The sequence below is a fragment of the Musa acuminata genome, chromosome BXJ2-4 (assembly GCF_036884655.1).
Source record: "Musa acuminata AAA Group cultivar baxijiao chromosome BXJ2-4, Cavendish_Baxijiao_AAA, whole genome shotgun sequence".
NCBI lineage: Eukaryota > Viridiplantae > Streptophyta > Magnoliopsida > Zingiberales > Musaceae > Musa > Musa acuminata.
This window is the reverse complement of record NC_088341.1, coordinates 9,771,522-9,793,039: the sequence shown is the minus strand read 5'-3', so window position 1 is coordinate 9,793,039 and position 21,518 is coordinate 9,771,522. Positions and strand designations below refer to the sequence as shown.

General features: G+C 42.1%; 2 protein-coding genes and 3 non-coding genes across 5 annotated transcripts; all 5 read left to right on the top strand.

Annotated features, from left to right (window-relative positions):
- Window positions 1-939: 939 nt before the first annotated feature.
- Window positions 940-1,042, top strand: LOC135611478 (U6 spliceosomal RNA). The gene has a single exon (XR_010486607.1). It is a non-coding gene; the product is annotated as a U6 spliceosomal RNA (small nuclear RNA).
- Window positions 1,043-2,080: 1,038 nt separating this feature from the next.
- Window positions 2,081-5,288, top strand: LOC135608692 (uncharacterized). Its single transcript, XM_065101717.1, has 8 exons — window positions 2,081-2,248; window positions 3,318-3,389; window positions 3,696-3,743; window positions 3,827-3,929; window positions 4,031-4,091; window positions 4,175-4,312; window positions 4,398-4,529; window positions 4,605-5,288. Exons 1-8 carry the CDS (start codon window positions 2,081-2,083, stop codon window positions 4,777-4,779), a joined length of 897 nt encoding a protein of 298 aa, XP_064957789.1. The 3' UTR covers window positions 4,780-5,288.
- Window positions 5,289-10,726: 5,438 nt separating this feature from the next.
- Window positions 10,727-10,829, top strand: LOC135611473 (U6 spliceosomal RNA). The gene has a single exon (XR_010486602.1). It is a non-coding gene; the product is annotated as a U6 spliceosomal RNA (small nuclear RNA).
- Window positions 10,830-11,867: 1,038 nt separating this feature from the next.
- On the top strand, window positions 11,868-15,075 carry LOC135608691 (uncharacterized). The gene is made up of 8 exons (XM_065101716.1): window positions 11,868-12,035; window positions 13,105-13,176; window positions 13,483-13,530; window positions 13,614-13,716; window positions 13,818-13,878; window positions 13,962-14,099; window positions 14,185-14,316; window positions 14,392-15,075. The coding sequence occupies exons 1-8, from the start codon at window positions 11,868-11,870 to the stop codon at window positions 14,564-14,566; spliced, it is 897 nt and encodes a 298-aa protein (XP_064957788.1). The 3' UTR covers window positions 14,567-15,075.
- A 5,438-nt stretch (window positions 15,076-20,513) lies between these two features.
- LOC135611471 (U6 spliceosomal RNA) lies at window positions 20,514-20,616 on the top strand. The gene has a single exon (XR_010486601.1). It is a non-coding gene; the product is annotated as a U6 spliceosomal RNA (small nuclear RNA).
- Window positions 20,617-21,518: the final 902 nt, after the last annotated feature.

Here is a 21,518-nt window from a genome sequence, read left to right as displayed (position 1 = left end):
ATGGATCCGTAGTGTTCAGCTACGACTTGTACGGCGCCGAACAACGTGGAGGACGTATGGTCGCCTATGCGGATAATGCTAAAATGAGCCATATCTTATATTCGACAATGATTAACTAGGTTGTACGTAGTTGACGAGATAAAAGAAAAAAAAGGATCCCAATTCCACTTTAACAATGCTTCTGCCATCATCAAACAGCCGAAGACAAAAGGACTTTTGTTTTTGTTTTCCTTTGGAAGCATCATCACAGTTCCGGTGGCTCCATCCTGGTGCGAAATCTCATATGGCAAATTACTAAGAGTGATCCATGCTTCATCGTAATACCATGACAGCAACCATTGATCACCACATTATTAAACTGATAATATAAACAGGAAATAGGAGAATCTTACTGCACACATTTCACGGACATCTGTTATCTTCTGTGATCCATTCTTGATTAACGAAGTGCTTTTCTAATGTAGCTACTGGGCCTCTCCTGCAAGTACTGGTCTCCGAATGAGTGTGCTGTGTTAGAAGTCCATCTCACCAAAGTGTGGGCAAACATGAATTCAACATAGATTTCTTCTCTGTGAAATAAATCAACATTGACTGCATTGTTGATCGATTGTGTTGACCCCCACAAAATATGATTTGACCATGGGTTCGAGAATTGGACATGTTTATTACGTGTTAGAAGCCCAGCCCAAAGTTGTGCATCGAAGCTTGCTCAACCAAGTCAACCAAGCTTTACGATCTGGGAGGATGAGAAAGGACGGCTTCGATGCGTTTGGGGATTGTTCGAGGAGGATGCAGTCGATCAGTTAAACAGATGCCGTTCGTTCGACAAAGCGACGGTTCAGATTTGGGCACGTGGTAAGAATATTTATTTTTAATCCCATATCGATAATGAGGCGATTGATTCGCGTCTTCTTATACCGCAGAGTTGGCGACAAGGTTGTCTCTTCGGAGACATCCGATAAAATTGGAACGATACAGAGAAGATTAGCATGGCCCCTGCGCAAGGATGACACGCACAAATCGAGAAATGGTCCAAATATTTTTTCGCTCTCGGCATTCTTTCCTTGTTCGATCGCGATCGGGCTGCTCTTTTGTTCTTTCTTGCTTCGTGTTCTTCTGCTCTCTCTGTCCCAAAATCTTCATCTTTTTCTCGTTCTTTTCCTTGTTATTTCCTTGATCAAGGCACAGGGAGGAAGAAAGCTGCTTCTTCGGAGTGCGGTCGTGTTCCTTGTCCTCGTTGGTCAGTCCATGGACGCTGGTCCTCTTCCTCGCTCGCTGATCCACACCAATGCGGACGCCTCCGGTGCATTTTTCTCTCTTCTCGATTCATAGAGTTTGATCCTCGGATTCTTCCCTAGTATCCGAGTTAGGGTTAGGTTTAGCGTTTGATGCTGGGTTTGCTTGCCTTATAGTAGAATCAAATCGCATGATGTGCTGCCCTTGGTCCGAAGCGCCGCTGCGAGGAAAAAGATTGTCCGACATCACCAACACGGTGAGTTCGGGGACGGCCGGAATGATGCGTGCCGATGTCGATCAAGGTAACTCGAATGTGATTTCTTGCCCGATCTCCAAAGATTGCATCGTCCAGCACATGAAGGTACCTTTGGAGATTTTCGTTTTGGTCTCCCTTTTTCATCTTTCTTTCATTCTTCATCTGCATTTAGTGTTTGTTTCTAAAAAAGATGTTTGAAAATGCTTTTTTCTTTACATGATCAATATGAATTCCAGGAAAATACTGCCTTGTTGAAGCTTCTTGCAGAAAAGAAGTATGTAAATTGTAAAAAAATTACTTCTTGACTAAAAAATAGTCCGTCGAAATTCTTGGACCAGCTATCGATTGATATGGTTTGATCTGTTGTTCGTTTTGGCAGCAAAATCATAGAACTGAGTAGCACCGAGTTGCAAAAACTCCAATTTGAATTGCAGAAAACCAGTCAACAAAACTTGCAAAAACTCCAATTTTTCTCTCTTCTCGATTCATAGAGTTTGATCCTCGGATTCTTCCCTAGTATCCGAGTTAGGGTTAGGTTTAGCGTTTGATGCTGGGTTTGCTTGCCTTAAAGTAGAATCAAATCGCATGATGTGCTGCCCTTGGACCGAAGCGCTGCTGCGAGGAAAAAGATTGTCCGACATCACCAACACGGTGAGTTCAGGGACGGCCGGAATGATGGGTGCCGATGTCGATCAAGGGAACTCGAATGTGATTTCTTGCCCGATCTCCAAAGATTGCATCGTCCAGCTCATGAAGGTACCTTTGGAGATTTTCTTTTTGGTCTCCCTTTTTCATCTTTCTTTCATTCTTCATCAGCATTTAGTGTTTGTTTCTAAAAAAGATGTTTGAAAATGCTTTTTTCTTTACATGATCAATATGAATTCCAGGAAAATACTGCCTTGTTGAAGCTTCTTGCAGAAAAGAAGTATGTAAATTGTAAAAAAAATTACTTCTTGACTAAAAAATAGTCCGTCGAAATTCTTGGACCAGCTATCGATTGATATGGTTTGATCTGTTGTTCGTTTTGGCATTATAATCATAGAACTGAGTAGCACCGAGTTGCAAAAACTCCAATTTGAATTGCAGAAAACCAGTCAACAAAACTTGCAAAAACTCCAATTTTTCTCTCTTCTCGATTCATAGAGTTTGATCCTCGGATTCTTCCCTAGTATCCGAGTTAGGGTTAGGTTTAGCGTTTGATGCTGGGTTTGCTTGCCTTATAGTAGAATCAAATCGCATGATGTGCTGCCCTTGGTCCGAAGCGCCGCTGCGAGGAAAAAGATTGTCCGACATCACCAACACGGTGAGTTCGGGGACGGCCGGAATGATGGGTGCCGATGTCGATCAAGGTAACTCGAATGTGATTTCTTGCCCGATCTCCAAAGATTGCATCGTCCAACTCATGAAGGTACCTTTGGAGATTTTCTTTTTGGTCTCCCTTTTTCATCTTTCTTTCATTCTTCATCTGCATTTAGTGTTTGTTTCTAAAAAAGATGTTTGAAAATGCTTTTTTCTTTACATGATCAATATGAATTCCAGGAAAATACTGCCTTGTTGAAGCTTCTTGCAGAAAAGAAGTATGTAAATTGTAAAAAAATTACTTCTTGACTAAAAAATAGTCCGTCGAAATTCTTGGACCAGCTATCGATTGATATGGTTTGATCTGTTGTTCGTTTTGGCATTAAAATCATAGAACTGAGTAGCACCGAGTTGCAAAAACTCCAATTTGAATTGCAGAAAACCAGTCAACAAAACTGGCAATTGGCCCGGGCTAACTCACACATGCTAGGGGTTGATTCCTTGTCCATTTTCTTTATTGTTACAGTTTGCAAAAAAGATGCATTCTTTATCTGTTTCGTCTTTTGATTCGCAGGAGCTCAACTTAGGGAAAGATAGAGTATGTTTTCTTGCCTTATGGTTTGGCTCATTGTGATTTTCGTTTGCTATAATAGGCGATTTAATTTGATTTACTTTGTGTCAATCGATTGAAGTTGCATGTCAAGTTATTTTGATTGATAATATTTATTTGTTTATTTCATGTTGCAGCTAAAAGTATTAACAACATGAGCTTGGTTGTACCTTATCAATCCTTAAACTAAAGACTTCAGAATTAGAGGTAAGGGGGATTATTATAGTTTCATAATTTGTTTTCTCCTCTCTTAATCTCTATGGTGATATATAATTTTTCTTTACTCTAACTTAGGAGAAAGAAAAATTGATCAAAGATCTCCTTAACAAAATTGGCTCAGAGGTATCCAATGGCTTGTTTTGTTTACATTCAGGCTGCCCTTTTTTTGCTCATACTGTTATTTTTCTTTCTACAAATTGCAAAAGGTAGGAACCACCAAGTGTGAGGAGGTTGAAGCAAATGCAACTCAACTTGCTAATGACAAGAAAATCTGCAATCCCAATAAGAAGCGCAAGTTAAAACCACAGTGTAATTCAACTCACCACTATGAGTGAAATTAGTGGTTCTGCATCTGATTTCAAATCTCTGTGTTTGTTCTTCATTCTTATATCAGTTGTATGGTTCTGCAGCTTTAGGCCCTATCGCTTTGGTTCATCAAGTGGCATCAGAGGGAAAGGTTGATGGTAGAAGGTAATTCATGTTTTGGATAAGCTTTGAATAATTTGTTAATCTTTAACGACAATGTAAATTCTGATGCATCCTAATTAATGAAGAAGGAGGTCCTTACGAACAAAATCCAGTGGCTTGAAGTCTGAATCATGTGAATTTGTGAATGACTTGCTCAAAAGAGATGATGGCGGATCTCCAGTGACCCATCAAGTGGGCCTAGAGGAAAAGGTCGTGGGAAGAAGGTAATGCACATTCTGATTAAGCTATAGGCCCCCTTTTTTATCTCTGGAGAGCATCATTGAACTCATACCTATTTTATTTTTGCAGAACTTCCTTCCGAACAAGATCCTGTAGTTTGAAATCTGAATCACATGAATCTATGGAGTTGCACAAGATTGATGATGCCATACTTCCAGTGACTTGTCAGGTGCCATCAGAGGAAAAGATTGATGGAAGAAGGTAATCCATGTTTTATATGGCTATGGAATGTTTCCTGCTTTTTAGTATTTAAAATTTGAGCATTTTTTTCTAAAGCAGAAAATCCTTGCGGAGGAGATCCGGTTATTTAAAGTCTGAATCATGTGAGCCTACTGAGAACTCAGTCAAGATGGAGGATGCCAAGTTTTTAGTTTATACGATCAAGAATGAACGAGTAAGCTATTGCTCATGGAGATTGTTCTACTTCCTCCATATCAAATATTTCTGTTGAACGAGTAAAGAATGAGAAGCATAATTCAATCGAGTCTTCAGAACTCGGGAATCGGGAGTGCCAAAGAAGATCCTCTGTTGGAAGGCCATTGCGGAAGGCGGCTGAGAAGGTCGGTTCTTGCAAAGAAATGAATCTGAATGTAAAAATGTGAAGATCATAGTACGATTCTGGGCTATCTGCTTACATCACTAAAATTTCAGATGGTGCTAGCTGAGAGCTGCTGATATTCTTGGATCCACTTAATATATCTGCTAGATGAGAGCTGGACATGCCAATGTTTTCTATGTTCTTGATATTTGTGATGACATGGTGAAATGTATTACTGTATTGTAAGATTAATTAGTAGGAACTCATAGCTTAGTTTTGCAGCTTCTTTCCTTCCTTTTAGTTTGCCCTGCACAAAACAGGGATATTTTGAGACAAAATAGTAGTAGCATTATATTTTGTATGATTTGCTACGATTGAAATTTATACTTGTCTCAAGGAAAAAATGATGCTTTGTTTTTTCTTGTTTAGTGATTTAGTTGTATGACATGCTACATCCAACATGAGAAGTTTTATTTGTTAAAATATTGTTAGTGTAAAAAATGATTGATGAGCCAATAAAGTTGACTCGTCCCCTGTTGTATGTGGAATGTTATTGCCTCTAAAATTTGAATGCTCCTTGAGAATGTCTAGAAGAGTTTGTTCTTCTTGTTTGGTATCCTCAAGAATTTATTTGTTAGCATATAAAATTGGTTATTTTTAAAATTTTATAAAAAATAGATAAACATGTTTTAATATAAATATCATAATTTAAAAGGAGTTTATGATTTAGATAAGAATATTTATCACTCCTCAATTTAAAAAAAATCCCTAATAAGATAAAAATTATTAAGAGAAAAGAAAAAGCATGCAATTACAACAAATAGTTTATGGAAGTATTGTTTGAGTCGAGACCTAATAAATGACTAATGAATTTTCTCTAAATGTACATTAAAAATATAAATATATTCTCTCATGAACGATATAAACCAAGAGTTACAGTTGTGGTTGTCCTACTGATATGACCACATTGAGGGCACATGACTAATTTAAGGAAAGCACAACAACTTTGAGCCAAACTGCGGTCGCCTTGGTGATGTATTGTTAAGTTAGGGAAGCATGGCTAACTTGGAGTTGCAATCGTCGTGATGCGATCGACTTGAAAATGCACCTTTTAAAGCCTTGGTTGACCTAGAGTCACAATCATCTTGAGGATTTATAATTGACTCGAGGAAGCAATCGTCTCGAAGAAGCATGATTGACTTCAAGTCAAGACCCCGTCTTATTGACGTGACTTCCTTATGGCTTGACCAACTTGAAAATATGGCAAGTGTGACCAACATAAAGTTGCAACCAACTCAAAGAGGCAATGTCGTCTTAGAGTTGTGATTGTCTTGTCGATTTGGCTCTACCATTTCGAGGACACATAACCGACTCGAAGAATCAAAGCTGGCTTGGAGGTTAAGGTGAATATATCTTGATGATGCATGAGCGATTTGATGAAAGAATCAACTTGAAGAAGTATGCCTAACTTGGAGTTGCGGATGCCTTGACAACACGACTGCCTTTAAGGCTTGACCGACTTGAAGATGCAATTGACTTGAAGAAGCATTGCCGACATGAGTTGCAAACAACTTAAGGATACATGATTGACTTGAGGAAACAATTGACTCAAAGAAGCATTATTGAGTTTAAGTCATGGCTATTTTTATGATGTGATTGCCTTGAAGGCTCAACTGACTTGGTCGCATGACTGACTTAAGAGGCACAGTCGACTTAAGAGGAAAAACCAACTTTAAACTAGGTTAGAAGCCTTGTTCAAGGACAGTCATTGTTTAGAGTAGCTCTCAGTTGGGACTTGTAAGGATCTTCTATGAAGCATGACTTCTTATATTCCCCTCACTTTCTAAATCTTATCTAGCAATGGCAATCTTATGCACCTGTTTAAACTAGTACCAGTTATATCTCACTCACCTATGACTTCTTATGAAGTTAAGGATATGAATTCAAAGGACCTTGAGGCTGCTACACATCTTGTATTTTAGTATGGCACACATCAAGGGAGCTAAAGAATACCAGGGTTGAGGCAGTATTTTTCTTCATGTGTGAAGAAGAAGAGAATAAAGGAAGAGTAGAGAAGAAGAAAAAGATCTAATTCTGATACAGACTGAGATAGAAGGCCACTTCATTTTTTATTTTCTTTGGATGATGCTATGTTTTACTCAGATTTCATCTCCTCTTTCCAATTCTCCCACTCTGAAGTGTAATCTGATCTGAGACATCTGTATCTGCCTATGCCAACCTCCCATATGTTTCTGCAACCTCCCTCCATCAACTAAGCCTGTTTTGGACCAGATATCCTATGATCATGATGAGAAGAACATTAGAAGAATCCTCTCTCCGTGTTGCCTCTTGTGAACATTAACAAGACAAGGACATGCATCCAATCCACTGTGACTCATCAATGTGGAAAGCTCTGTTGAGTGCTTTGCTGGATAAGGCCTTGGCTTGGATGGAAAGTTCTCTTTTCTTATTCTGATATGCTTGTATCGCAGGGAATCATCAGCCATTAGCAAATGTTAATAAGACTACTAGAATCTTTAATGCTAGAACTTGGAAGACAACTTGAATGATCTGAAGTTTGCCAGGGCCATCTCTAAGTTCAGTTGCTGCACATCTGAAGCTTTGTCTTCTTCATGTCAAGTAAAGTTGCTAATCATAGTGATTTGAGCAGTATAAGCAAAAGAGACATCGGAGCCCATCTTTTAAAGACTGTAAACAGGTTTATGGTAAGGATATTATTTAGAGGAAATCAGATTACTCTGTTTGATGATTTAGGTCCATATTGTTGGTGAACCCTTACGCTGTGGCTGAGGAATAAGTACGGCTCGGTCTAATCCCGGATGTGCATGGTTGCCCACGCGGAGACTCAGGTAGCAGAAGTGAGTGTCGGGTCAGATTGGGTCATGGTCCTCGTTGCTTGCTTCGTCATTGCCAGCCCCTGCACTCAGGTCGGGGTCGGGAGAGAGATTTCCCGACTCGACCCCTCCGAAGCTTAAGTTAGAGTTGAGTGGAATAAGAGCGAGTTGAATGTATGAAGTCCTCTCTCATTGGTCAGAGGGTTGACTTTTATATCTGCAAAGGGGGTGGTTAGTCGTACATGGTCCTTTAATGGTTGTCAACTCCTCGGGAGGGTGGCTTGTACCTAGCGGACGGGTGCCGACTAACCCGTATGGGTTGGCGCCGTGTAGTGCCACTCTGAGTTTTGTGGTATGACTGACCGAGCAACACTACTCGAGCAATGCGAACTGGCCTGGCCGAGAAATGTGGCTCGGGCACTGGCTTGGTCGAGCAGAACTACCCGGGCTCTTATTTGGCCGAGTAGTTGCTCTGATAATGATCGAGCCAAGCAACGATGGACTGCACGTGACTGGCCGAGCAACACTGCTTAGGCACTGGCTTGGCCAAGCAACATTACTCGGGCATTGGGAACTGGCCTCGCCGAGCAATGTGGCTTGGGCACTGGCTTAGTCGAGCAACACTACTCGGGCCCCTATTTGGCCGAGCAACACTACCCGAGCACTTGGGACTGGCCTGACCAAGTAATGTGGCTCGGGCAATGGCTTGGTCGAGCAGCTGCTCTGATAATGATCAAAACAAGGATGATGACTGCACTTGACTGGTCGAGTAACACTACTCGAGCACTGGGGACTAGCCTAGCAGAGCAATGTGGCTCGGGCACTAGCTTGGCCGAGCAACACTACTCGAGCACTAGGGACTGGCCTGGCTGAGCAATGTGGCTCGGGCACTGGCTTGGCCGAACAACACTACTCGGGCACCTAGGACTGGCCTGGCCGAGCAATGTGGTTCGAGCACCGGCTTGACCGAGCAATGTGGCTCGGGCACTGGCTTGGTTGAGCAACACTACTCGGGTACTAGGGACTGGCCTGGCTGAGCAATGTGGCTCGGGCACTGGCTTGGTTGAGCAACACTATTCAGGCCTTTGTTTAGCTAAGCAACTACTCTTATAATGATCGAGCCAAGCGACGATGGACTACACATGTCTGGTTAAGCAACACTACACGACCATTGGCTTAGTCGAGCAACACTACTCGGGCATTGGGGAATGGCTTGACCGAGCAATGTGGCTCGGGCATCGGCTTGGCCGAGCAGCACTACTCGGGACCATGTTTGGCATAGCAACTGCTCTGATAATGATCGAGCCAAGCGACGATGGACTATATAATACTAGCCGAGCAACACTACTTAGGCACTAGGGAATGGCATGGCCGAGTAATATGGCTCGAGCATTGGCTTGGCCAAGCAGCACTACTCGGGCTCCTGTTTGGCCGAGCAACTACTATGATAATGATCGAGCCAAGCGACGATGGACGGCACATGACTAGCTGAGCAAAACTGCTCGGGCATTGGCTTGGCCGAGCAGCACTACTCGGACCCCTGTTTGGCTGAGCAACTACTATGATAATGATCGAGCCAAGCGACGATGGACTGCACATGACTGGCCGAGCAACACTTCTCAGGCACTGGCTTGGCCGAGCAACACTACTCGGGCCCCTGTTTGGCCAAGTAGCTACTCTGATAATGATCGAGCCAAGCGACGAAGGACTACAAATGACTGGATGAGCAACACTGCTCGGGCATTGGCTTGGATGAGCGAGGGGAAGGTACCGACTCCTACAAGATGCCTTCGAGCGAGAAATTTTTGATTTTCGGCTTTTTGGGAGACGGAGCGAAAGTTGACTTTGACTTTGGCTTTGGTGGGAATTTTAGTTTTTGACCAAATCTTGGATCTTTTGGGTGGGATTTTTGAGTTTTTTTGCTTATCTTCCCACTGCCATGCTTGGGAGTTTGGGTTTGGGAGTCGACTCGTACAACGCCGAGTAGGATGACGCATTTCCTGTAGACGAGCACCGACCGACCCATACGGGTTTCGATCGTGCGGCACCATTCAGAACTTTCTGAAATGGATCCGTAGTGTTCAGCTACGACTTGTACGGCGCCGAACAACGTGGAGGACGTATGGTCGCCTATGCGGATAATGCTAAAATGAGCCATATCTTATATTCGACAATGATTAACTAGGTTGTACGTAGTTGACGAGATAAAAGAAAAAAAAGGATCCCAATTCCACTTTAACAATGCTTCTGCCATCATCAAACAGCCGAAGACAAAAGGACTTTTGTTTTTGTTTTCCTTTGGAAGCATCATCACAGTTCCGGTGGCTCCATCCTGGTGCGAAATCTCATATGGCAAATTACTAAGAGTGATCCATGCTTCATCGTAATACCATGACAGCAACCATTGATCACCACATTATTAAACTGATAATATAAACAGGAAATAGGAGAATCTTACTGCACACATTTCACGGACATCTGTTATCTTCTGTGATCCATTCTTGATTAACGAAGTGCTTTTCTAATGTAGCTACTGGGCCTCTCCTGCAAGTACTGGTCTCCGAATGAGTGTGCTGTGTTAGAAGTCCATCTCACCAAAGTGTGGGCAAACATGAATTCAACATAGATTTCTTCTCTGTGAAATAAATCAACATTGACTGCATTGTTGATCGATTGTGTTGACCCCCACAAAATATGATTTGACCATGGGTTCGAGAATTGGACATGTTTATTACGTGTTAGAAGCCCAGCCCAAAGTTGTGCATCGAAGCTTGCTCAACCAAGTCAACCAAGCTTTACGATCTGGGAGGATGAGAAAGGACGGCTTCGATGCGTTTGGGGATTGTTCGAGGAGGATGCAGTCGATCAGTTAAACAGATGCCGTTCGTTCGACAAAGCGACGGTTCAGATTTGGGCACGTGGTAAGAATATTTATTTTTAATCCCATATCGATAATGAGGCGATTGATTCGCGTCTTCTTATACCGCAGAGTTGGCGACAAGGTTGTCTCTTCGGAGACATCCGATAAAATTGGAACGATACAGAGAAGATTAGCATGGCCCCTGCGCAAGGATGACACGCACAAATCGAGAAATGGTCCAAATTTTTTTTCGCTCTCGGCATTCTTTCCTTGTTCGATCGCGATCGGGCTGCTCTTTTGTTCTTTCTTGCTTCGTGTTCTTCTGCTCTCTCTGTCCCAAAATCTTCATCTTTTTCTCGTTCTTTTCCTTGTTATTTCCTTGATCAAGGCACAGGGAGGAAGAAAGCTGCTTCTTCGGAGTGCGGTCGTGTTCCTTGTCCTCGTTGGTCAGTCCATGGACGCTGGTCCTCTTCCTCGCTCGCTGATCCACACCAATGCGGACGCCTCCGGTGCATTTTTCTCTCTTCTCGATTCATAGAGTTTGATCCTCGGATTCTTCCCTAGTATCCGAGTTAGGGTTAGGTTTAGCGTTTGATGCTGGGTTTGCTTGCCTTATAGTAGAATCAAATCGCATGATGTGCTGCCCTTGGTCCGAAGCGCCGCTGCGAGGAAAAAGATTGTCCGACATCACCAACACGGTGAGTTCGGGGACGGCCGGAATGATGCGTGCCGATGTCGATCAAGGTAACTCGAATGTGATTTCTTGCCCGATCTCCAAAGATTGCATCGTCCAGCACATGAAGGTACCTTTGGAGATTTTCTTTTTGGTCTCCCTTTTTCATCTTTCTTTCATTCTTCATCTGCATTTAGTGTTTGTTTCTAAAAAAGATGTTTGAAAATGCTTTTTTCTTTACATGATCAATATGAATTCCAGGAAAATACTGCCTTGTTGAAGCTTCTTGCAGAAAAGAAGTATGTAAATTGTAAAAAAATTACTTCTTGACTAAAAAATAGTCCGTCGAAATTCTTGGACCAGCTATCGATTGATATGGTTTGATCTGTTGTTCGTTTTGGCAGCAAAATCATAGAACTGAGTAGCACCGAGTTGCAAAAACTCCAATTTGAATTGCAGAAAACCAGTCAACAAAACTTGCAAAAACTCCAATTTTTCTCTCTTCTCGATTCATAGAGTTTGATCCTCGGATTCTTCCCTAGTATCCGAGTTAGGGTTAGGTTTAGCGTTTGATGCTGGGTTTGCTTGCCTTAAAGTAGAATCAAATCGCATGATGTGCTGCCCTTGGTCCGAAGCGCTGCTGCGAGGAAAAAGATTGTCCGACATCACCAACACGGTGAGTTCAGGGACGGCCGGAATGATGGGTGCCGATGTCGATCAAGGGAACTCGAATGTGATTTCTTGCCCGATCTCCAAAGATTGCATCGTCCAGCTCATGAAGGTACCTTTGGAGATTTTCTTTTTGGTCTCCCTTTTTCATCTTTCTTTCATTCTTCATCAGCATTTAGTGTTTGTTTCTAAAAAAGATGTTTGAAAATGCTTTTTTCTTTACATGATCAATATGAATTCCAGGAAAATACTGCCTTGTTGAAGCTTCTTGCAGAAAAGAAGTATGTAAATTGTAAAAAAAATTACTTCTTGACTAAAAAATAGTCCGTCGAAATTCTTGGACCAGCTATCGATTGATATGGTTTGATCTGTTGTTCGTTTTGGCATTATAATCATAGAACTGAGTAGCACCGAGTTGCAAAAACTCCAATTTGAATTGCAGAAAACCAGTCAACAAAACTTGCAAAAACTCCAATTTTTCTCTCTTCTCGATTCATAGAGTTTGATCCTCGGATTCTTCCCTAGTATCCGAGTTAGGGTTAGGTTTAGCGTTTGATGCTGGGTTTGCTTGCCTTATAGTAGAATCAAATCGCATGATGTGCTGCCCTTGGTCCGAAGCGCCGCTGCGAGGAAAAAGATTGTCCGACATCACCAACACGGTGAGTTCGGGGACGGCCGGAATGATGGGTGCCGATGTCGATCAAGGTAACTCGAATGTGATTTCTTGCCCGATCTCCAAAGATTGCATCGTCCAACTCATGAAGGTACCTTTGGAGATTTTCTTTTTGGTCTCCCTTTTTCATCTTTCTTTCATTCTTCATCTGCATTTAGTGTTTGTTTCTAAAAAAGATGTTTGAAAATGCTTTTTTCTTTACATGATCAATATGAATTCCAGGAAAATACTGCCTTGTTGAAGCTTCTTGCAGAAAAGAAGTATGTAAATTGTAAAAAAATTACTTCTTGACTAAAAAATAGTCCGTCGAAATTCTTGGACCAGCTATCGATTGATATGGTTTGATCTGTTGTTCGTTTTGGCATTAAAATCATAGAACTGAGTAGCACCGAGTTGCAAAAACTCCAATTTGAATTGCAGAAAACCAGTCAACAAAACTGGCAATTGGCCCGGGCTAACTCACACATGCTAGGGGTTGATTCCTTGTCCATTTTCTTTATTGTTACAGTTTGCAAAAAAGATGCATTCTTTATCTGTTTCGTCTTTTGATTCGCAGGAGCTCAACTTAGGGAAAGATAGAGTATGTTTTCTTGCCTTATGGTTTGGCTCATTGTGATTTTCGTTTGCTATAATAGGCGATTTAATTTGATTTACTTTGTGTCAATCGATTGAAGTTGCATGTCAAGTTATTTTGATTGATAATATTTATTTGTTTATTTCATGTTGCAGCTAAAAGTATTAACAACATGAGCTTGGTTGTACCTTATCAATCCTTAAACTAAAGACTTCAGAATTAGAGGTAAGGGGGATTATTATAGTTTCATAATTTGTTTTCTCCTCTCTTAATCTCTATGGTGATATATAATTTTTCTTTACTCTAACTTAGGAGAAAGAAAAATTGATCAAAGATCTCCTTAACAAAATTGGCTCAGAGGTATCCAATGGCTTGTTTTGTTTACATTCAGGCTGCCCTTTTTTTGCTCATACTGTTATTTTTCTTTCTACAAATTGCAAAAGGTAGGAACCACCAAGTGTGAGGAGGTTGAAGCAAATGCAACTCAACTTGCTAATGACAAGAAAATCTGCAATCCCAATAAGAAGCGCAAGTTAAAACCACAGTGTAATTCAACTCACCACTATGAGTGAAATTAGTGGTTCTGCATCTGATTTCAAATCTCTGTGTTTGTTCTTCATTCTTATATCAGTTGTATGGTTCTGCAGCTTTAGGCCCTATCGCTTTGGTTCATCAAGTGGCATCAGAGGGAAAGGTTGATGGTAGAAGGTAATTCATGTTTTGGATAAGCTTTGAATAATTTGTTAATCTTTAACGACAATGTAAATTCTGATGCATCCTAATTAATGAAGAAGGAGGTCCTTACGAACAAAATCCAGTGGCTTGAAGTCTGAATCATGTGAATTTGTGAATGACTTGCTCAAAAGAGATGATGGCGGATCTCCAGTGACCCATCAAGTGGGCCTAGAGGAAAAGGTCGTGGGAAGAAGGTAATGCACATTCTGATTAAGCTATAGGCCCCCTTTTTTATCTCTGGAGAGCATCATTGAACTCATACCTATTTTATTTTTGCAGAACTTCCTTCCGAACAAGATCCTGTAGTTTGAAATCTGAATCACATGAATCTATGGAGTTGCACAAGATTGATGATGCCATACTTCCAGTGACTTGTCAGGTGCCATCAGAGGAAAAGATTGATGGAAGAAGGTAATCCATGTTTTATATGGCTATGGAATGTTTCCTGCTTTTTAGTATTTAAAATTTGAGCATTTTTTTCTAAAGCAGAAAATCCTTGCGGAGGAGATCCGGTTATTTAAAGTCTGAATCATGTGAGCCTACTGAGAACTCAGTCAAGATGGAGGATGCCAAGTTTTTAGTTTATACGATCAAGAATGAACGAGTAAGCTATTGCTCATGGAGATTGTTCTACTTCCTCCATATCAAATATTTCTGTTGAACGAGTAAAGAATGAGAAGCATAATTCAATCGAGTCTTCAGAACTCGGGAATCGGGAGTGCCAAAGAAGATCCTCTGTTGGAAGGCCATTGCGGAAGGCGGCTGAGAAGGTCGGTTCTTGCAAAGAAATGAATCTGAATGTAAAAATGTGAAGATCATAGTACGATTCTGGGCTATCTGCTTACATCACTAAAATTTCAGATGGTGCTAGCTGAGAGCTGCTGATATTCTTGGATCCACTTAATATATCTGCTAGATGAGAGCTGGACATGCCAATGTTTTCTATGTTCTTGATATTTGTGATGACATGGTGAAATGTATTACTGTATTGTAAGATTAATTAGTAGGAACTCATAGCTTAGTTTTGCAGCTTCTTTCCTTCCTTTTAGTTTGCCCTGCACAAAACAGGGATATTTTGAGACAAAATAGTAGTAGCATTATATTTTGTATGATTTGCTACGATTGAAATTTATACTTGTCTCAAGGAAAAAATGATGCTTTGTTTTTTCTTGTTTAGTGATTTAGTTGTATGACATGCTACATCCAACATGAGAAGTTTTATTTGTTAAAATATTGTTAGTGTAAAAAATGATTGATGAGCCAATAAAGTTGACTCGTCCCCTGTTGTATGTGGAATGTTATTGCCTCTAAAATTTGAATGCTCCTTGAGAATGTCTAGAAGAGTTTGTTCTTCTTGTTTGGTATCCTCAAGAATTTATTTGTTAGCATATAAAATTGGTTATTTTTAAAATTTTATAAAAAATAGATAAACATGTTTTAATATAAATATCATAATTTAAAAGGAGTTTATGATTTAGATAAGAATATTTATCACTCCTCAATTTAAAAAAAATCCCTAATAAGATAAAAATTATTAAGAGAAAAGAAAAAGCATGCAATTACAACAAATAGTTTATGGAAGTATTGTTTGAGTCGAGACCTAATAAATGACTAATGAATTTTCTCTAAATGTACATTAAAAATATAAATATATTCTCTCATGAACGATATAAACCAAGAGTTACAGTTGTGGTTGTCCTACTGATATGACCACATTGAGGGCACATGACTAATTTAAGGAAAGCACAACAACTTTGAGCCAAACTGCGGTCGCCTTGGTGATGTATTGTTAAGTTAGGGAAGCATGGCTAACTTGGAGTTGCAATCGTCGTGATGCGATCGACTTGAAAATGCACCTTTTAAAGCCTTGGTTGACCTAGAGTCACAATCATCTTGAGGATTTATAATTGACTCGAGGAAGCAATCGTCTCGAAGAAGCATGATTGACTTCAAGTCAAGACCCCGTCTTATTGACGTGACTTCCTTATGGCTTGACCAACTTGAAAATATGGCAAGTGTGACCAACATAAAGTTGCAACCAACTCAAAGAGGCAATGTCGTCTTAGAGTTGTGATTGTCTTGTCGATTTGGCTCTACCATTTCGAGGACACATAACCGACTCGAAGAATCAAAGCTGGCTTGGAGGTTAAGGTGAATATATCTTGATGATGCATGAGCGATTTGATGAAAGAATCAACTTGAAGAAGTATGCCTAACTTGGAGTTGCGGATGCCTTGACAACACGACTGCCTTTAAGGCTTGACCGACTTGAAGATGCAATTGACTTGAAGAAGCATTGCCGACATGAGTTGCAAACAACTTAAGGATACATGATTGACTTGAGGAAACAATTGACTCAAAGAAGCATTATTGAGTTTAAGTCATGGCTATTTTTATGATGTGATTGCCTTGAAGGCTCAACTGACTTGGTCGCATGACTGACTTAAGAGGCACAGTCGACTTAAGAGGAAAAACCAACTTTAAACTAGGTTAGAAGCCTTGTTCAAGGACAGTCATTGTTTAGAGTAGCTCTCAGTTGGGACTTGTAAGGATCTTCTATGAAGCATGACTTCTTATATTCCCCTCACTTTCTAAATCTTATCTAGCAATGGCAATCTTATGCACCTGTTTAAACTAGTACCAGTTATATCTCACTCACCTATGACTTCTTATGAAGTTAAGGATATGAATTCAAAGGACCTTGAGGCTGCTACACATCTTGTATTTTAGTATGGCACACATCAAGGGAGCTAAAGAATACCAGGGTTGAGGCAGTATTTTTCTTCATGTGTGAAGAAGAAGAGAATAAAGGAAGAGTAGAGAAGAAGAAAAAGATCTAATTCTGATACAGACTGAGATAGAAGGCCACTTCATTTTTTATTTTCTTTGGATGATGCTATGTTTTACTCAGATTTCATCTCCTCTTTCCAATTCTCCCACTCTGAAGTGTAATCTGATCTGAGACATCTGTATCTGCCTATGCCAACCTCCCATATGTTTCTGCAACCTCCCTCCATCAACTAAGCCTGTTTTGGACCAGATATCCTATGATCATGATGAGAAGAACATTAGAAGAATCCTCTCTCCGTGTTGCCTCTTGTGAACATTAACAAGACAAGGACATGCATCCAATCCACTGTGACTCATCAATGTGGAAAGCTCTGTTGAGTGCTTTGCTGGATAAGGCCTTGGCTTGGATGGAAAGTTCTCTTTTCTTATTCTGATATGCTTGTATCGCAGGGAATCATCAGCCATTAGCAAATGTTAATAAGACTACTAGAATCTTTAATGCTAGAACTTGGAAGACAACTTGAATGATCTGAAGTTTGCCAGGGCCATCTCTAAGTTCAGTTGCTGCACATCTGAAGCTTTGTCTTCTTCATGTCAAGTAAAGTTGCTAATCATAGTGATTTGAGCAGTATAAGCAAAAGAGACATCGGAGCCCATCTTTTAAAGACTGTAAACAGGTTTATGGTAAGGATATTATTTAGAGGAAATCAGATTACTCTGTTTGATGATTTAGGTCCATATTGTTGGTGAACCCTTACGCTGTGGCTGAGGAATAAGTACGGCTCGGTCTAATCCCGGATGTGCATGGTTGCCCACGCGGAGACTCAGGTAGCAGAAGTGAGTGTCGGGTCAGATTGGGTCATGGTCCTCGTTGCTTGCTTCGTCATTGCCAGCCCCTGCACTCAGGTCGGGGTCGGGAGAGAGATTTCCCGACTCGACCCCTCCGAAGCTTAAGTTAGAGTTGAGTGGAATAAGAGCGAGTTGAATGTATGAAGTCCTCTCTCATTGGTCAGAGGGTTGACTTTTATATCTGCAAAGGGGGTGGTTAGTCGTACATGGTCCTTTAATGGTTGTCAACTCCTCGGGAGGGTGGCTTGTACCTAGCGGACGGGTGCCGACTAACCCGTATGGGTTGGCGCCGTGTAGTGCCACTCTGAGTTTTGTGGTATGACTGACCGAGCAACACTACTCGAGCAATGCGAACTGGCCTGGCCGAGAAATGTGGCTCGGGCACTGGCTTGGTCGAGCAGAACTACCCGGGCTCTTATTTGGCCGAGTAGTTGCTCTGATAATGATCGAGCCAAGCAACGATGGACTGCACGTGACTGGCCGAGCAACACTGCTTAGGCACTGGCTTGGCCAAGCAACATTACTCGGGCATTGGGAACTGGCCTCGCCGAGCAATGTGGCTTGGGCACTGGCTTAGTCGAGCAACACTACTCGGGCCCCTATTTGGCCGAGCAACACTACCCGAGCACTTGGGACTGGCCTGACCAAGTAATGTGGCTCGGGCAATGGCTTGGTCGAGCAGCTGCTCTGATAATGATCAAAACAAGGATGATGACTGCACTTGACTGGTCGAGTAACACTACTCGAGCACTGGGGACTAGCCTAGCAGAGCAATGTGGCTCGGGCACTAGCTTGGCCGAGCAACACTACTCGAGCACTAGGGACTGGCCTGGCTGAGCAATGTGGCTCGGGCACTGGCTTGGCCGAACAACACTACTCGGGCACCTAGGACTGGCCTGGCCGAGCAATGTGGTTCGAGCACCGGCTTGACCGAGCAATGTGGCTCGGGCACTGGCTTGGTTGAGCAACACTACTCGGGTACTAGGGACTGGCCTGGCTGAGCAATGTGGCTCGGGCACTGGCTTGGTTGAGCAACACTATTCAGGCCTTTGTTTAGCTAAGCAACTACTCTTATAATGATCGAGCCAAGCGACGATGGACTACACATGTCTGGTTAAGCAACACTACACGACCATTGGCTTAGTCGAGCAACACTACTCGGGCATTGGGGAATGGCTTGACCGAGCAATGTGGCTCGGGCATCGGCTTGGCCGAGCAGCACTACTCGGGACCATGTTTGGCATAGCAACTGCTCTGATAATGATCGAGCCAAGCGACGATGGACTATATAATACTAGCCGAGCAACACTACTTAGGCACTAGGGAATGGCATGGCCGAGTAATATGGCTCGAGCATTGGCTTGGCCAAGCAGCACTACTCGGGCTCCTGTTTGGCCGAGCAACTACTATGATAATGATCGAGCCAAGCGACGATGGACGGCACATGACTAGCTGAGCAAAACTGCTCGGGCATTGGCTTGGCCGAGCAGCACTACTCGGACCCCTGTTTGGCTGAGCAACTACTATGATAATGATCGAGCCAAGCGACGATGGACTGCACATGACTGGCCGAGCAACACTTCTCAGGCACTGGCTTGGCCGAGCAACACTACTCGGGCCCCTGTTTGGCCAAGTAGCTACTCTGATAATGATCGAGCCAAGCGACGAAGGACTACAAATGACTGGATGAGCAACACTGCTCGGGCATTGGCTTGGATGAGCGAGGGGAAGGTACCGACTCCTACAAGATGCCTTCGAGCGAGAAATTTTTGATTTTCGGCTTTTTGGGAGACGGAGCGAAAGTTGACTTTGACTTTGGCTTTGGTGGGAATTTTAGTTTTTGACCAAATCTTGGATCTTTTGGGTGGGATTTTTGAGTTTTTTTGCTTATCTTCCCACTGCCATGCTTGGGAGTTTGGGTTTGGGAGTCGACTCGTACAACGCCGAGTAGGATGACGCATTTCCTGTAGACGAGCACCGACCGACCCATACGGGTTTCGATCGTGCGGCACCATTCAGAACTTTCTGAAATGGATCCGTAGTGTTCAGCTACGACTTGTACGGCGCCGAACAACGTGGAGGACGTATGGTCGCCTATGCGGATAATGCTAAAATGAGCCATATCTTATATTCGACAATGATTAACTAGGTTGTACGTAGTTGACGAGATAAAAGAAAAAAAAGGATCCCAATTCCACTTTAACAATGCTTCTGCCATCATCAAACAGCCGAAGACAAAAGGACTTTTGTTTTTGTTTTCCTTTGGAAGCATCATCACAGTTCCGGTGGCTCCATCCTGGTGCGAAATCTCATATGGCAAATTACTAAGAGTGATCCATGCTTCATCGTAATACCATGACAGCAACCATTGATCACCACATTATTAAACTGATAATATAAACAGGAAATAGGAGAATCTTACTGCACACATTTCACGGACATCTGTTATCTTCTGTGATCCATTCTTGATTAACGAAGTGCTTTTCTAATGTAGCTACTGGGCCTCTCCTGCAAGTACTGGTCTCCGAATGAGTGTGCTGTGTTAGAAGTCCATCTCACCAAAGTGTGGGCAAACATGAATTCAACATAGATTTCTTCTCTGTGAAATAAATCAACATTGACTGCATTGTTGATCGATTGTGTTGACCCCCACAAAATATGATTTGACCATGGGTTCGAGAATTGGACATGTTTATTACGTGTTAGAAGCCCAGCCCAAAGTTGTGCATCGAAGCTTGCTCAACCAAGTCAACCAAGCTTTACGATCTGGGAGGATGAGAAAGGACGGCTTCGATGCGTTTGGGGATTGTTCGAGGAGGATGCAGTCGATCAGTTAAACAGATGCCGTTCGTTCGACAAAGCGACGGTTCAGATTTGGGCACGTGGTAAGAATATTTATTTTTAATCCCATATCGATAATGAGGCGATTGATTCGCGTCTTCTTATACCGCAGAGTTGGCGACAAGGTTGTCTCTTCGGAGACATCCGATAAAATTGGAACGATACAGAGAAGATTAGCATGGCCCCTGCGCAAGGATGACACGCACAAATCGAGAAATGGTCCAAATTTTTTTTCGCTCTCGGCATTCTTTCCTTGTTCGATCGCGATCGGGCTGCTCTTTTGTTCTTTCTTGCTTCGTGTTCTTCTGCTCTCTCTGTCCCAAAATCTTCATCTTTTTCTCGTTCTTTTCCTTGTTATTTCCTTGATCAAGGCACAGGGAGGAAGAAAGCTGCTTCTTCGGAGTGCGGTCGTGTTCCTTGTCCTCGTTGGTCAGTCCATGGACGCTGGTCCTCTTCCTCGCTCGCTGATCCACACCAATGCGGACGCCTCCGGTGCATTTTTCTCTCTTCTCGATTCATAGAGTTTGATCCTCGGATTCTTCCCTAGTATCCGAGTTAGGGTTAGGTTTAGCGTTTGATGCTGGGTTTGCTTGCCTTATAGTAGAATCAAATCGCATGATGTGCTGCCCTTGGTCCGAAGCGCCGCTGCGAGGAAAAAGATTGTCCGACATCACCAACACGGTGAGTTCGGGGACGGCCGGAATGATGCGTGCCGATGTCGATCAAGGTAACTCGAATGTGATTTCTTGCCCGATCTCCAAAGATTGCATCGTCCAGCACATGAAGGTACCTTTGGAGATTTTCTTTTTGGTCTCCCTTTTTCATCTTTCTTTCATTCTTCATCTGCATTTAGTGTTTGTTTCTAAAAAAGATGTTTGAAAATGCTTTTTTCTTTACATGATCAATATGAATTCCAGGAAAATACTGCCTTGTTGAAGCTTCTTGCAGAAAAGAAGTATGTAAATTGTAAAAAAATTACTTCTTGACTAAAAAATAGTCCGTCGAAATTCTTGGACCAGCTATCGATTGATATGGTTTGATCTGTTGTTCGTTTTGGCAGCAAAATCATAGAACTGAGTAGCACCGAGTTGCAAAAACTCCAATTTGAATTGCAGAAAACCAGTCAACAAAAC

Bases quoted from the DNA above. Each gene is read 5' to 3' on its own strand.
- LOC135608692 (XM_065101717.1), top strand. From the start codon at position 2,081: ATGTGCTGCCCTTGGACCGAAGCGCTGCTGCGAGGAAAAAGATTGTCC. The intron at 2,249-3,317 runs GTACCTTTGGAG...TTATTGTTACAG, and splicing joins GCATCGTCCAGCTCATGAAG to TTTGCAAAAAAGATGCATTC. The intron at 3,744-3,826 runs GTATCCAATGGC...AAATTGCAAAAG, and splicing joins TTAACAAAATTGGCTCAGAG to GTAGGAACCACCAAGTGTGA.
- LOC135608691 (XM_065101716.1), top strand. From the start codon at position 11,868: ATGTGCTGCCCTTGGTCCGAAGCGCTGCTGCGAGGAAAAAGATTGTCC. The intron at 13,531-13,613 runs GTATCCAATGGC...AAATTGCAAAAG, and splicing joins TTAACAAAATTGGCTCAGAG to GTAGGAACCACCAAGTGTGA. The intron at 14,317-14,391 runs GTAATCCATGTT...TTTTTTCTAAAG, and splicing joins GAAAAGATTGATGGAAGAAG to CAGAAAATCCTTGCGGAGGA.